General features: G+C 30.5%; 2 protein-coding genes across 9 annotated transcripts in view; one reads left to right on the top strand and one right to left on the bottom strand.

The window, feature by feature from the left end:
• Positions 1-10,202, top strand: part of LOC145187217 (putative ATP-dependent RNA helicase DDX60) — a 58,762-nt gene extending 48,560 nt beyond the window's left edge. For 4 of the 8 annotated variants that reach the window (XM_090082434.1, XM_090082456.1, XM_090082448.1 and 1 more), the window contains 4 exons: positions 250-383; positions 5,221-5,397; positions 5,694-5,782; positions 9,935-9,996. In XM_090082434.1, coding sequence (XP_089938560.1) covers positions 250-383; positions 5,221-5,397; positions 5,694-5,782; positions 9,935-9,965 — 431 coding nt within the window. In that variant the 3' untranslated portion in view covers positions 9,966-9,996. Of the gene's footprint in view, positions 1-249; positions 384-5,220; positions 5,398-5,693; positions 7,814-8,252; positions 8,279-8,399; positions 9,850-9,934; positions 9,997-10,162 lie in introns of those variants that run through there. The other 4 variants (XM_090082424.1, XM_090082417.1, XR_016450906.1 and 1 more) reach the window with 4 other exon arrangements.
• A 1,676-nt stretch (positions 10,203-11,878) lies between these two features.
• On the bottom strand, positions 11,879-13,580 carry LOC145187362 (chitotriosidase-1-like). The gene is made up of 2 exons (XM_080063730.2): positions 13,116-13,580; positions 11,879-12,966 (listed from the first exon to the last, which is right to left on the bottom strand). The coding sequence occupies exons 1-2, from the start codon at positions 13,405-13,407 to the stop codon at positions 11,960-11,962; spliced, it is 1,299 nt and encodes a 432-aa protein (XP_079919856.2). The 5' UTR covers positions 13,408-13,580; the 3' UTR covers positions 11,879-11,959.
• Between the last annotated feature and the right edge of the window lie 2,645 nt (positions 13,581-16,225).

Below are 16,225 nucleotides of genomic sequence, written 5' to 3'. Positions count from 1 at the left end.
ATTTGTTCATGTTTTTAATATACGATTTTCAGTGATTTATTAATCTCCCTCCATAATTTTTGTATTTAAAAAGTATTGCAATAAGTTTTCTTATATATTAAAGTGATACTTCATTAGCTGAGCGTTTTCCCAACTGTGATCCCAGAGTAAGGAAAGTATTTTGTAAATAGAACAATTAGGACCATTAAAGGACACATTGAAATGCTAATGATTAAGTTTAGAATTAAATGCAATTTTAATGAATCTTAGAAAATTCAATTGAATCATTGATATGGAGATCGGCTTTCAACAACAAATGCTGCTCAAACTTTGTTGGGACATCGAGCCATTCTGATAACGGCGTTTATGATCAATACGATAAAATATCCAAAGTTCGGCATCAGGTATTTTAATTTATGTGATTTCGGTAAAATTTAACTCTTAAGTTCTCTCTAACAGTAAAGTCTCCTTATTGATTGCTTATTAAAAATAAAAACTGTCCGAATTTTATTTAATTTAACTTTTATACGTAAAAGTGTTGTTCTTTGTTAGTCAACTCAATTGTGTTAATTTTCAAGATCGTGTAACGTCGCACAGTGTGTCATTAACAATCTAGAAGGAAAAAACTCTAAACCCAAACACAGACTATAATCTTGTTTATTTAAAGTACAGTTATCCTTATAGTAATCATAAAAATACAAAATAATGGAAAAAAAATGAGTAAGCATATTTAACATTTTTTGAACTTTATAAAATAGATCAAATTTAAAGAATTTAAGAATTATAGATTTTAATTTCAATATTAAAGAATTTTTATGAAAGAGACATTTAAATTTATTTTTTACAATTCAACACCAAAACACATTTTAAAGGAGGCAAAAATAGATTACTCAGTTATTTGGTATCGCTGGCAATACCATGTTCATCTTACTAAAGCCTAAGATGTGCCCTCAGAATTGTTACTTTCTAAAGCTACCTCACTTTGCTCACTTTCTAGTAAATTTAACTATTCAGAATTTATTTTAATATGCTTAGTTTTCGAATATGCTCTCAAACTTGCTTTAGTCTAATCTGAAGTAATTAGCACCCTGTTTGTAATTAGCACCCTGTTTAACCAAAATGATTTTACAATTCGAGTTTATGCATTCTAGAATAATTCCTAAGAGCTTTATTAATTCTAAGCGCACTCTTGTTATCTAAATCGACTTCGCAGTATTTCTTAAAAAATTTTCGGGCACAGCTTCACAGTAAAACATTTTCATTAAAAGCTGAAAACCTTAAAGATAAGAGATCATTATAACAAATTTTATAAATAAAAAAATAACTTATTTTTAAATAAAATAATTTAAAATGTTTCAGAAGCAAAACGTTAACAATAACTAAAAGTTATTGTAAAATTATTGTTGTCATAGCTACGTTCAAGGACTTTAAAATTTCGCGCATACTCAGAAGAATTAATTAGCAGCTGCATCAAAATAAAAAAAAATCTGGTTTGGTTTTTAAATACTATAGACTACCTGGTATCAATAATAGTTCAAATAAGCACTTTAAAATAAGTTCAAAAATGAATTTTTTCCTTCTAGATTGTTAAAATGACACACTGTGCGTCGGGTGGCATGTATCTGAGTTAATGAAGCTCAAGTTAAAATAGAGTATAAGAATTAAAAAAATTTAAATAACTTCTTTTAAAAAGTGAAACGCATTTAATGAAGAGTACATTAGTATTCAATATTCATTTAAATCTATATATATAAACTGCGTCGCAAAAAATTAAAATTATTTTGATGCAGTTTTCTTAACGATGCTGAGGTAAATTAGGACTCCGGAAAATATAAGACATTTTTTTAAACCATATCCTGATGAACAAGGACATCTTTAGAGATCCCAGAATTTCCGCAAGAATATTGTAAGGGATTTTTTTTCAAATTGACGACCAGATAACCAGAATAAAATAGCATAGTAGATGTGTTGAATGGACAGGAATGTTGCTTTTTCTTAACAAAAGATAAATGAATGGTCTACGACTTTTTCTGTATTTAGAATTGGACGATAATATTTTCTTTCATTAATACTTTTAAAATAAATTCTTAGGAGTTTACTAAAACACTAACCATTTGACAAAAATATATAAAATCATATCAGGTTATTTTGCTACTGATTCGTTACGGAGCAAATCAAAATTCAAGTTAATGTCTTTGTAAAGATGATAGACATTAGTTTGGAATACTGTAAATCATCTCAACTAAGTTTATTACTTAGTAGCGATAATTTACACGAAGTTTAGAATTTTTTGAAAAAAGTTAAATAAACCTGAAACCTTAGGAAAAGTTTTTTAACCATTACGAAACAAGAATTGAGCTGAAGTAAGCTTCAAAATAAATTATCGAAATGAAAAATCGTTTTTTGTATCAAAACATTTAAACATTCATTGAACGATCAAAGTATTTAGGCTTGTTTCTTGAAACATCAATGGCAAGTGTTGAGAAAGGATATGTGTAACGCATTTTATTAAGTGCCATCGCTTTTTATTCACAACAAATCAAGCATCAACAGGGGATTTTCCATCTAACAAAATACTAGAACAAACTAAGCTACTGACATAACCATAAGCTAAGAATAAAGACACTACAACTGAAACCATCCGTCTGCTTGTAATAGGGAAAATGTTTTTTCAACCTTGCTATTTCTCACCAGAGGTGGTAAGAAGGATTTCCATCATATTTTCAAAAGAGATGTTGGGTTTTGTGCAGGCTATCACACATTTTCACTTAAAGTGATTACTAAATTTTAATGGCATATAATTTTCAGAATCTGGGAAGAATGTTGAGTTGTTTTTCTGGCTTTTTGATATCAATTGTTAGTTTTAAGGCTACCAAGAGCCTAACAAATTAATTTTTTCTTGCATCCTTAAGTTTGTTGTTTAATCAACCATCTATCCTTTCTAGAATTTCTTCCTCTGTGAGCTCATATAGCTTATTCTTGAGTCATAAAGACTTAACCCATAAGGACTTGAGCCATAAAGACTTAACCCATATGGACTTGAGCCATAAAGGCTTGAGCCATAAAGGCTTGAGCCATAAAGAGATTTTTGAGCGATAAAGAAATTTTTAAACCAAAAAGATTTTGAGGAAGATTGATTCAGCTGACACTTTCGTTAACAAGAACATTCAATCATTTTATGTTGATTTTGATTTTTTCGCCTGCTCCTTTCATGTAGTGTTTTAGCTGAACAATCTTGCATGTCTTCTGAAGAATTCATCCTGACGCGTTTTTTAAAGTAAACTTTTGTAAAAGATATAACAATTTATGGACTGAACCATTTTTGTGAAAACTTCAGACCGAATTGTTTGTTGATTTTCAATAACACAATGTCAGGCACCTTAATTTCCGCTCTAAAATGAAATGTTAAAATTGCTCAGAAAAAGCAAAAACAAGATTATGTTTACAATAGTAATCTCGAACTTGTTTTTCTCTGAGCAGCTTTGATGTTTCTGGCTGCTTCATCTGTGACTGTTTCTTGGACTTTCAATAACTGTTCGGTCTTTAGTTGCTGATGAAAAAATGGCATCAAAAAAGCCGTCGTTAAGTGTTCTTTATCATAAAACTAGCTCCCGGTTATAAATTAGCAGGAATACTTGGTTGAAAAATATTGATAAGTAAAAAAATAGCGTGATAAGTAAAAAGAATATTCTCAATGATTTGCGGCCACATTTCAGGTTTACCATCCAAAGCGTCGCAAATATTGGTACATATCAGTGAATATCTTGATGCCCTTGCGTAATTTGTTCAAGAACAACTGTCAATGGACTAAAAACTACCATTTTAATTCGTAGAAGTAAGACTTCCGTTTCTTTCGGATTTTCACGTTAACCTTAAGATAGTAGTTACCCACAATTTTAAAGTCGTTATTACGATTACTATTTTTAACCAATTATTTTAGTAACTTTTTTAAGTGTTTACTCAAGGCTTTTAATAATCACTTTTAACATGTTAACACGCGTTTATTTCTGATAAATGAAGCAAAAGCAAGAAGATAATCATGGAAGTTGGAATATCTCTGGGCGCTTTTCACAGAGTCGAAAACAGTTTAAGGATCAACTATGTGTCGGACGTAAGCCAGAATTCGCAAGAAAGCCTTTAATTATCATGCCCAGATTAATCAGTGTCATAAAATAGCGGATTGGTTAGAACTCAATGAGATTAACTTGAAAGATCATTGAAGTCTTTAATATCTCCAAGAAGAATTCAAACAAAGTTTTTGATGCCATCAGATCAGTTTAATTGTCAGAGCATTTTGCATAACTCATGGTTTTTACACAAATTGTTTCTTCTGAGGAAAAGATCCCACCAGTCTCCTTACGATAGGCTTGAAGTTGAGTACTAAATATGATCTAGACCAAGTTTTAAAGTGTCTTTAATTGGATTATAGCCATCTTCCCTCACACACAAAAATTTCTCTTAGTTTAAGATGGCTTTCCCTATCACGTGATTTGCAAAGACGGCTGTCTGAGATCATAAACTTTTAGCTAATTTACATCTAATCACCCTTTTGCCTAATTTAAAACCCCTCACTTTCTTAGCGCGAGAGCACATTGATGTCAGGGTCTGTGATCGTCAGCATCCTAACAATGCCTCCCTTAAGGCTGCCATTACCAAGCTCTAAGCTGAAATGTCAGAGTTATATGTCATAGTTCTATGTTCAAAGTACCAGCCCAAAATGAAAGCTGATATTGCAGCTGATAATAGATTGATTAAATATTGTAAAACCTATTTATCCTATTTATCTTTAGTTTTACTTATGAAAATATTTTAATTAGCTGATTATTTTTAAAATAAAAAAAGTTTCAAAAATTAAAATGTCTCATGTTTAGCGACAAAAATTGGTAATCAAAACTTAAAGCATTCTAAAAGTTATTGAAATATTATTACTAGAATATTTAATGAGAAAAAAAATAATTTTGTAACTAAAGTGTTAAACAAATCAAAACTTTAATTTACGCGTTTTAAAAATTTTATCTTTTGCTTAATCAACTTTCGATTTTTATTTTTAACTTTAACCGTGATAAGTTTGGGGAGACTTTAAAGAATTCTGAAAATTCTTTTTTTTTTTTCAGGGTTAAACTCTTTGCAAACACTGACTGTCAATCATTTTGTCAACCGTTTAGTTAGTCAATCGTTAACCATTAATGTTATTTTTTAATTGTTTGTACTTTTAAGAATAGGTGATTACTTAACTCATAGATTTACACAGATGTGCGCGTAATACCGTTTGTGAAAATAGACTTCCGAAAGATCAAGTTGAATAGTTACGCTTTGGACTTTTTTAAGCACGGAAATATCAAAGCGATTCGTGAAGAAAATGGTTTAAAAAGTGGAGAAGAGTTTCAAAAGTTACATGATTTTCTATTAACTCTGCAGGTAGACTAAAAAAGGATCCAAATTTTCAAAAAGTCGTTATTTTTATTATTAGTATAAATATTTCCACGCTGCAGCTGCGCCACAGATCATTGTATTGCAATACTTCTTCATAAAACTTTATAATTTTATAAACTTTATAATATCTTTATAAGAACCCGGTGTTGATGTGAAATTCAAAATTTTTAATTTGATAATTTTTTTCCCAGACCTCGAATAATCTTTATATAATATAATGAAGACTAGCTAGTTGCCATGCTTCTTGATAGCCTAAAAAAGATGCAGTAACTTATTTTTAGGCTATCGCATGTTCAATAGACTTGTTTGCACCAGAAAGTGACTGTGTACGTCAAGCATTTCGTGAAGTTGCTGATGAATTTTATAAAAGGTTAGCACCTGTGTTTTGTAATATGTGATACTTTACTTTGATATTTGGTAATTTTTCATTTGAACTTTTCACCGGGCTTAAAAAAATCCAATTATATGTTAAAGTTAAATTTTGTTTAGTCCCGTGTTCCATGTTTTAGATAATTCATTTTTGATATATAATTGCACTCTATTGATAGTTTTTTCTAAAGTTAAAATTATAATCAAATAATGGCTTTTTATTTCAACAACGGTATTGTTTAACGAAATTAACTTATTTTAGAGATAACTGCAGTTTTATTTACATCAACAAAGCAAATATATATATACATACTTGTACATGCATGCATGCATGCATGTATGTATGTATGTATGTATGTATGTATGTATGTATGTATGTATGTATGTATGTATGTATGTAAGTATGTATGTATGTATGTATGTATGTATGTATGTATGTATGTATGTATGTATGTATGTATGTATGTATGTATGTATGTATGTATGTATGTATGTATGTATGTATGTATGTATTTATGTATGTATGTAAGTATGTATGTATGTATGTATGTATGTATGTATGCATTAGCTTAAACATGAATTTAATCCGGATTTAAATATACCAAAGTTGGATTTGGTATTGTTAAAGACATAAATTTAGGACAAAATTAAAATACTACAATCGTGAGACAAAAATGAAAAAAGCTGAAATTTTAATCTAGTTTCCAAGTGTATATTTTTGCTGTAATAATTTTGGATCTATATTAGTAGTTACAAAAAGCGTCTATAAATCATGACAGTTTAAGTAATACTAACCTCAATTAGTTTATTGGATGAGCGAGGTAAATGTTTTCCAATGAATGCCTCTGAACTTTATGAATAAAATGCGATAAGGCCATTATATCAAAAAATAACTTAAAAAAACAATCTAAGAAAGTTCTTTATTACTTTAAAATGGTCTTCTAATAAAAAATATCAAATACACTTGCTCTCTAGTTCATCATCATCATCATTTAGTATTAGTACAAAAATGGCAATTGCAAACATTGCAAACACTGCAGTTGCTGCAAGAAAAAACACGGTTTAAACCATTTTTTTATTACATGCCGCATGTGTTTTTTCTTCGTTTTCCATTTGCATCATATGCAGTCAAGTGCGGTTTCAGGTGAAAGTTTTATTTTATGATCATATTTATGTCATTCCCTTGAATTTTCGGTTTTTACCAATAGAGCTGGAAAACAATTTATTTTGGCGTCTCGTTGACTCAAACTTCTTAAGTATCAAGATTTTACATATAAATGAATTTTAAAAAAAAAACTTCTATTCTATGTAACTTTCTGTTTAATTAAGAATTCGTTTAGATATTTTTAAACTACGTAGACACAGAGTTTGTTAAAAAATTCGTGTTAAAATACTATGGTACTTTAAAAGTAGTTTCTACGCTACTAAAGTTATATCACAGCAACTTCAATCAAAAACTAAAAGAAGTTTGAGTCAAAAGAAGATTTAAACAAATGCAACAAAGCTTTTCAATAAAATCGACAATTTTTTAAATTTTTACAAGCCTTTTTTCATTTATTTCTACATTAAAAGAAGATGCTTATTAACTTAATTTTCAAATATTATGGTAGGGGTTTCAGTGTCTTCTGAATTTACATTCCATCATCTTTACAAACGCTTTACATCCCATCATCTTTACAAGCGCTACATTCTAAAGCTCTCATAGCAGCATCAGCTGCGCATTCGACTCCCTCAAAACCAATTTACCACGAAGAGTTGACTATAAACTTATGAGTTCTAAGAAATGTTTCATTAAACATATCGAATAAGCAAGTTAAACAAAAAAACTGCATTTGTGCTATAAAACCCACTTTTATTAAATTTATTATAAAAAAAGTTTCCCCAATGCTCCTGCCGGCGGAATTTACGAGATCAAATCCAGCTTTGGTGAGTTTAATTCTAGATTATTTTGACTATATCATATTTAAAAAGCTTTATAAACTTTTATTGATTGTATTTTATGGTATTTTTAAAAATATGTAGTTGAATTCCACTTCTTGTTTTTTTTTTTTGTTGTTGTTGTTTTTTTTCTTTTTCTTTTTCCCTTTAATCTTTAACATGCAAGAAAAGGAAGGTTGACTCGATTTCATTCGAAAAATTATAAATGAAATCGTTTAATGTTATGGCACTAAAATGAAAGATCAGCATGTTTATTTTTATTTTAAAAAATAAATTTGTTCAAATACCTTTTTATACTTCACAAAAGATAATAAATCTAAAAATGGAAAGTAAAATAATATATAGGTATTAAAGACTTGAGATTCTTATGGTACAAATCTTTTATCGTTTTTTGTTTGTTTTTTTTTAAATGGTGACCAATATGTTACGAAGCAGCTTTCTCTCATTTTCTCTTTCGTTCGAAATTTTTTCTTGAATTATCATTAATTATCATTAATTATCATTAATTATTTTCTTTAATTATCCTTATCTAGACTAAGCATACTACTGTGATCAAAAAGTAAGGTGAATTTTTTTATAAAATGAAAAATCTTTATTTATTCTTCCAAATCTGTATCGTCCCCCTCAAAATAATCCCCCCCCCCCCGGCCCCAATGCACTTTTGCCAACGTTTTTTCCAGTCTTCGAAGCATGCCGAAAAGTCCTTGGTAGGGATAGCCTTCAATGCGCGTGCCGATTCACGTTGGATCTCTTCAATGGACTCAAAACGATTTCCCTGGAGTGGTCTCTTGAGCTTTGGGAACAGCCAGAAGTCACACGGTGCTAAGTCGGGCGAATGCGGTGGTTGTGGAGCAACATGGGTAGAGTTTTTGGCGAAAAACTCACGAAGAACCAGTGCTGTGTGCGAAGGCGCATTATCGTGGTGCAAAATCCAAGAGTTATTGGCCCATAATTCCGGTCTCTTTTTGCGAATAGCTTCACGCAAACGTCGCATAACGCTTAAATAATATTTCTTGTTGACAGTTTGGGCAGTTGGAAGGAATTCGTAGTGCACGACACCACAATAATCAAAGAAAACAGTCAACATGACCTTGATTTTTGAGCGACTTTGACGTGATTGCTTCGGTCTCGGCTCGCCTTTTTCACGGTATTCACTCAATTGGTCGGTTGTTTCAGGGTCGTATGCGTAGACCCAAGTCTCATCGCCAGTAATAATTTGTTTGTAGACGTCTTGATAGTCAGAAAGCATCGCTTCACACGTTTTAACGCGACGCTCTTTTTCAAAGAAATTGAGAAATTTCGGCACCAAACGTGATTTGAGTCTTCTGAGGCCCAAATGATCCTTCAAAATCGCTTGCACCAACCCAAATGATATTCCAACCATGTCAACAAGGTCTCGAATGGTTAACCGACGATTTGCAAGCACCAATTCTTTGATTTTGTTGATGTGGCGATCATCAATCGAAGTCGATGGTCGTCCGGAGCGTTCCAAGTCATCAACACGTTCTCGGCCTTCTTTGAAGTCTTTGTACCACTTGTAAACATTTTTTTGAGACATAGTCTCTTCACCGAAGGCCTTTTGCAACATTCGATACGTTTCAGCAGCAGAAATATCATTCCGCAAACAAAATTTAATAGCACTTCTTTGCTCAACAAAATTAGACATCGTGAAAATCGCCAAATGCACTTTTGGTACTTCAGAAACAAGCGTAAACAAAAAAAAATAATTATGAGTTTGACATGTAATTTGGCGCAAATGTTAATGACATTCCTACCAACTTAAAAATAAAAAGGATTGGACGATTCGAATAAGGCGGGAAGTTTAAATTAAAAATTCACCTTACTTTTTGATCACAGTAGTACATACACTTATATAAAAGCTAGCGCAAAAGTTTCTGCACAATAAAAAAGTGGCGACATTTTTAATTAAAAAACGTCTCCGTAAACAGTGATTATCATATAAAAAGTTATTTCATGCGCCTAAAAAAGGATATCGAACAAAGTACCAGCTAATTTCCAGGAATAAAAACAAATGGGAGAACATAACTGCTCATCCAAAACATAGGTGAATGTTTTTGTCGAGGATTTTGTTTTGTAAAGATTATGAAAGCAGATTAAATTTGATAGATATATGCACATACACATATATACACACATATATGTATATATATATATATATATATATATATATATATACATATAAATTGTGTTTTAGACTTGATACATCAAGTTACATTGAAGCTTAATCAATCAAATTTTGAAACAAGTAGTCAAAAAAAGATGTAAGAATTTTTCAGGGAAAAACTTATCCTGATTATCAACCTTAATTAATTTTGCTTAAATAAATAAAGTAATTAATTCAATATCGTCAACGACTTTAATTCTGTTTCAATGTCTCACCGTTCAGTAAAAAATCTTTCCTCAAACTATCTTTTGTTAACAGATCAATACCAATTCAAAAAAATTGATTATGGTTGTAGAAGGTGATAAGATTGGCGTTCATTTTTGATCGGTAAACTAATTACTAATTCTATAACCCTTTTTTTTTTATTCTTTAATTGGATTGTTGTATTATACCATGAAAAAGTGAGTTTAAGTTACTGAAATCATGCATACTTTGGAACATATTTTGTTTTTTTATCATTTTTCGTTCTAACATAGCTGTTTTGAGAAAGATGACCACCCAATCAATTATAACGACCAATCATCACTAACTTTATTTTTTATAAATCATCAACTTTGTCACCCCCTATATTTATTTTGAGCTTCCTTTATGAAATCATGAATGTTTTATATTTAAGTCTACTAAAGCCATCCTGTTTATATATATATATATATATATATATATATATATATATATATATATATATATATATATATATATATATATATATATATATATATGTATACATATATAAACTATAACTTAAAAAGATTTTAACAATTGCGTAGCTCGGGGCGGAAGTTGGTGTTGTTACCCCATCAAAAGTTAAAAGCAATAAATTTATTATGTACTTCATGGAATAATTAGTATTTATATTTCTAATATTTATATTTCTAATATTTATATTTCTAATATTAATAATATTGAACGAATATCAAACCACAGTAACAACGTATTTGCAGAAACGTATTTTTATACTGTGTATAATTTGTAATTAAAAATTCTTTCTGCGTTTGGTTGCTGCAAACTCTGAAATAACATCATCAAAATTTTTATTTTGTATTGCCTCATTTTCTATGGCTAATACACCAAGATTGCTAAGCCGCTATTCTGTAAACGTCGCCCGTAAATAGTTTTTTGTTAATTTTAGTTTACTGAAACTCCTCTCACATGATGCTACTGACACGCAAACTGCGATAAACAGCTTCAGTGCATTTATAGGATTTGGAAGAGCATCATGTAAAATCCCATTCTACAATAAACTTTTAAAAGTTTAGGGATACCCAAGTCTAGGGTAACATTTGCAGCTTTTAAATGTTTTTGGAATCTCCAAAAGTAATTTTCTGAGGCCTCATTAAAAGTTTGTAAATTTTGATGTAGCTAAGTTTAGTTCTTTTACACTTTTTTTCTTGCCAAAAGCAAACAAAAGTAAGATAGAATAACTCATAAGACTTACAAAAAAATTTGTTGGCACGATCTCAAATAATAGAGCCTCATCTTGAAGAGGCTTCTATCTTCGAAAATCGTCAAAAAAGAAAAAGTTATGTTTGGAATTTAATTCTTTTTCCCAACTTTTATTTTTTTGTTTGTTCTAGAAATAAGGCACCAAGTGTCACCCATTTTAGGGTGACACCAGGAGGCGGACCTCCTCACCGCCGCACCGCCCCCATTCCTACCCCACGCCCCCTCCTTGGTACACTACTGGATCTAAATTCAGTGGAGGAAAGTTTTGCTGTTTTGAGAACGTTCCATTTGTTTTATCAAGCTTCGTTTTACAAAAACCAAATACGCGCTCACCTCTGCAAGTACAAATTTTTTTAAATTGAAAATGTATAAAATAATAATATGTTTATAAAAGTATATGGTTTTACTTTAAAGTCACATTTGAGAGCAAATAATTCAACCCTAGGTTTGAGAGCAGATAATTCAACCCTACGTTTGAGAGCAAATAATTCAACTTTCAAAAGAGATGAGTGAAGCAAAAATAGCAAAATGTTGAATTTTCTATAACATTCTGTAGCACCTAATAATACTACTTTTTAAATTCATTTATACATATAAGCTAACGATTGTAAACTAGTTACATCGGCACATATATTTTGGGCATCCGTTTGCAGAACAATATTCTTTGCACCAAACTTGTAAAGAATCGACGTGTTTCCATCGCTTAGCAGCTCTGCAAGCTTTTCCCATGTTTTGAGTTTGCATTATAGGATTAGATTCAGCAATTGCTTCTACAGCTGCTCTTAGTAGAGGGTATTTTCCAAGGTTGCAAAAACTGCCGGAAAAATCGTCAAAATCAACTGACCAAAAACTAATCCCTCCGAGATTTTTAGGGATTACTATTGTTTTTACTTTGTTTATAATGCTTTCTGTAGAATCATAACCCACCCATTGTAAACCAGCTGATGCGTATGGAGCACCGGCAAGGCTGTCAATATAAGTTGTTACACTTGACCAATCAGTACTACATATTTCATAATAAGATAAAGCACCGGGTGTTAATGTATACTTTCCAGCCGCCCCAGGTCCATCTACGGGTGCCCCCAGACCTGCCTGACTAGAGTCTTTCAACTTAAAGGTCCTTCCGTATCCAGCTAAACCAAGTGTTATTTTGCTAGCTGGCATGCCACCAGTTAACCAAATGTCTAAAGAATTAGTTACTGTTGGTATCGGTCCGGAAATTGCTGTTGAGCAACCAGTTACATTCTCCCAGGAACCATGCAAGTCATACGTCATAAGGTTTACCCAATCTAAATGTTTAGCAATTTCTGGTATTTCATATGCTGTAGCAATAACCTTAGGACCAGCACCTACTGAAGCAGTCAGTAGAAAAGGTGTTGTTTGAGTTTTAGCAGCATCTTGATCAAAAGCTGCACGGATTTCTTGCACAAGAAGCGTAAACTTTTGCTTATCGCTTGCTGGAGATCCTCTGTTTGCTGGATATTCCCAATCTAAGCTGAGTCCATCGAAGCTATGTGCTTTAAGAAATTCAATAGCTGAGTCTATAAAAGCCTTTCTTGTGGCTGCTGTTGCCACCATTTTTGAATAACGTTGATCTGTTTCATCGTGAGTCCAACCACCTGCGTTTTTTAAAAAATGGTTAAAAAATATAGCAAGAAAATTTAAATTTCTACGTAAGAAATTGATAAAGTTTTAGTATTTGTACCAAAACTAATTCCCTAATTTAAATTTTTATAGAAATATGATTTTAATGATTATTAATTGTTACCTACTGACAACACAGTCTTTAGCGAAGGTTTAAGAGATTTCAGCGCAGCTATTTCTGACATTAACGAGTCATCATCCCATTCGTATTCCTCTATTAAATGGGTTTCTAAATTGATTTTAGCAAATGCGTAATTGATGTGCGAGCATAATGTAACATCGATATTTTCCGGTGTAAATTTACCCAAACCACTTCGATATTGTGACCAGTTAGTGAAAAAACAAATACTCAATTTTTCTGCGCATAAACAAAAAGTTAAACCACAAAGAAGGAAAATCAACGACAAAACCGCCATTTTTATTTTAGATTAACTTTCTATAAGAGATTAAGCAAATCCGTACATGAAGAGATTTGCATTTGAAATAAAAATTTTGTGCAGAGCTAGCTGTTTATTTAAACGAAAAACTCTTCATATTTGGTGCGTTTTCTGAGCTTGACAGTTGGTGCTCAGGCTTTTTTTATATTCACTGTACTTTTGATATTTAAATAAAATAGTGACGGAGACTAAACACGAACAATCGCGTGACTCAACATGAGCTATCGCATGACTAAACTATCTTGCAAAAACACTTCTTATCGTCGAAAGTGAAATTATAATAAAATAATGATAATAACATTGTTACAAATCTGCTGAAAGATATTTAAAAGGGTTGACATCCTTTTTAAGCTTAACATCACATTCTTTAAACTTACGAAAGAGACCATCGCATTCGATACAAGACTTAAAATTAAAACGTTTAATTAACGGTTTGATAAAACAATACTCCTTTAAAAGTTTATTCAGACACCACTTTTTAAAAAAACACACTTTCAATATACGTTTTTTGATATCCAAAAATACATGGCGGTAATATGATGCGTTTTATACGTGACGTAATAACCAAAAATACTTGATATTTTAATTATAATGAAACTTTAGATGTTAACAAAAGCCTCAGATAAAGTAAAGAAACCTTAGTCATTAAGCAAAGCATTGAAATAAATAAAAAAATGATTTTTTTGCTGTAAAGACTGTTCCTTCTGTTATAGGTAATAACCATTTGATATCTTATTAGACAACTAAAAAAGCGCACCCAAAAAAAGAGTGAATTTTTCCCCAGCTTTCTTTTTTACTAGATTTCTTCAAACTGGTTAATTTTATCGCATGTATTAAAATTATCAAAAATTCTTTTATGGAAAATCCTCAAGTTGTAAAGTCTATTTTGCACTAAAGCCTACTTTGTACTAAAGAAGAACACACATTCTTTTAAGTGAAAATGATCTTTCACTGCTCAACTTGTGGCAACAACACTTCAAAGAAATGTGTTATGCTGAGGCCAACTCCGGAAATTTAGACCATTGTTTTTAAATCAATAGTCTCCAGATTAAGTTTCAGAATAAATATTTTTTCTTCGTCTTCTTGAAAACGTTATAAATACGTTGGTTAATGCATATTTTAGATTGTCAACATATTTTAAAAAATTCTTCAGCATTTTTTCAAGATATTTCTTCATTTTAATCTTCATATTAGCTAGATAAAAATTTTTTAGTAAATCGCTTCCGGACAAATGGTACACATAGTATCCGGACAATTTTAAACTTATGTGATAATTGATTATTTCTGTATTTCGGTTGGAGTATAAATTTCGTCTGAAGAATAGTAATATCAGCGCTCACTGAATCTGGTGAGCTTATAAATATATATTTTTTCTTCTTTCTTTACTGCGTTTTCCATGAGTGTATGTATATATATATATATATATATATATATATATATTATTATTATTATTATTATTATTATTATTATTATTATTATTATTATTATTATTATTATTATTATTATTATTATTATTATTATTATTATTATTATTATTATTATTATTATTATTATTATTATTATTATTATTATTATTATTATTATTATTATTATTATTATTATTATTATTATTATTATTATTATTATTATTATTATTATTATTATTATTATTATTATTATTATTATTATTATTATTATTATTATTGTTGTTGTTGTTGTTATTGTTGTTATTATTATTATTATTATTATCGACAGTTTTTAATGACAATTGAAGCGCTTTTAAATAGCATGCCAAACTATTTGAGCTGAAGTTGATTGACAAGAAAGCAAATTTGTATGTTTGATAATTCTATAGCAGAACTATAATTTGAATTTTCTCAAAAACATCCACCCACCTCTAAAACGTTTTGACGGTAGCTTTCTGTTTACTTGTTTGGGTCGAGTAACTCTTAAGGGTGAGATGAGGTTGTTTTTTTTACATCGTTAGAGGAGGGGGCAAGAGCGAATGCAGGCCCTTACTACCGAAAATTATACGGTCGTGTTACCGACGTTAGCGGTAATCGTATGGTTCAACCCAGGCAAAGTGCAATGCAAGAGTTTTTATAATCAAATTCAATGTGTTCTACTGCAATATAAAGGAATCTAAATAAAAGTATTTGTAATTATTATTACTGGCACTAATCTTTATGTTAAAAACATGTCTCTTTTTTTCAAATAGCATTTAAAAGATTAACTTGGTGTTTGATATTTGTGGAGAAATTCATGTGAAAATACAGTTAGGTCTGAAAAAAATTAGAAATTTATTTATGGCCAAATTCACATTCTAAATTTCTTACCAATTGTTGATTATCTGTTGTCAAGGTAGACGGTGAAAAATGAAATGTGGAATTTACTATTCGAATTTTGTCAATGAGAAATGTTTGAGATTGGGTTTGATTTCTGTTTTTATTTTCAAAACAATAAACTGTTAGTAGTAGGGATAAGGTAGCTCAAATTTTTGGACATACGAATTCCGCTATTGAGAATTCACGTAAATTTTTATCAGATTTTGAAGCGTAAATTGGCGGAAATTACGAAATAGTATGTTTGTAGCAGCAATACGCACACTCCAGGGGGTTTCAGATGAAATTCTCGTGAATTCCGATTGAAAAGGGTTTGATATCTCCTGGAGATTCTATAATAAATGTACTACATTCTATTGAACAATTTAGGCCGGGTGAATAAAAATGAGCAACTGCTTTTACTCAGTAATTGGCCAGTTTTACGTGAATAAAAACTAAAGAAAAGTTGTTAAAGTTTTTATTCACGTAAAGCTGAC

Source organism: Hydra viridissima, unplaced genomic scaffold (assembly GCF_058129835.1).
Source record: "Hydra viridissima isolate aposymbiotic clone 2 unplaced genomic scaffold, HvirCarnegie_v1 scaffold_1, whole genome shotgun sequence".
NCBI classification, from domain to species: domain Eukaryota; kingdom Metazoa; phylum Cnidaria; class Hydrozoa; order Anthoathecata; family Hydridae; genus Hydra; species Hydra viridissima.
This window is presented reverse-complemented; position numbering and strand designations above follow the sequence as displayed.

Excerpts from the sequence above, each read along its gene's own strand:
- LOC145187362 (XM_080063730.2), bottom strand. The coding sequence starts at position 13,407 with ATGGCGGTTTTGTCGTTGATTTTCCTTCTTTGTGGTTTAACTTTTTGT. Across the intron at positions 12,967-13,115 it reads AAAGACTGTGTTGTCAGTAG|GTGGTTGGACTCACGATGAA; the intron begins GTAACAATTAAT and ends TAAAAAACGCAG.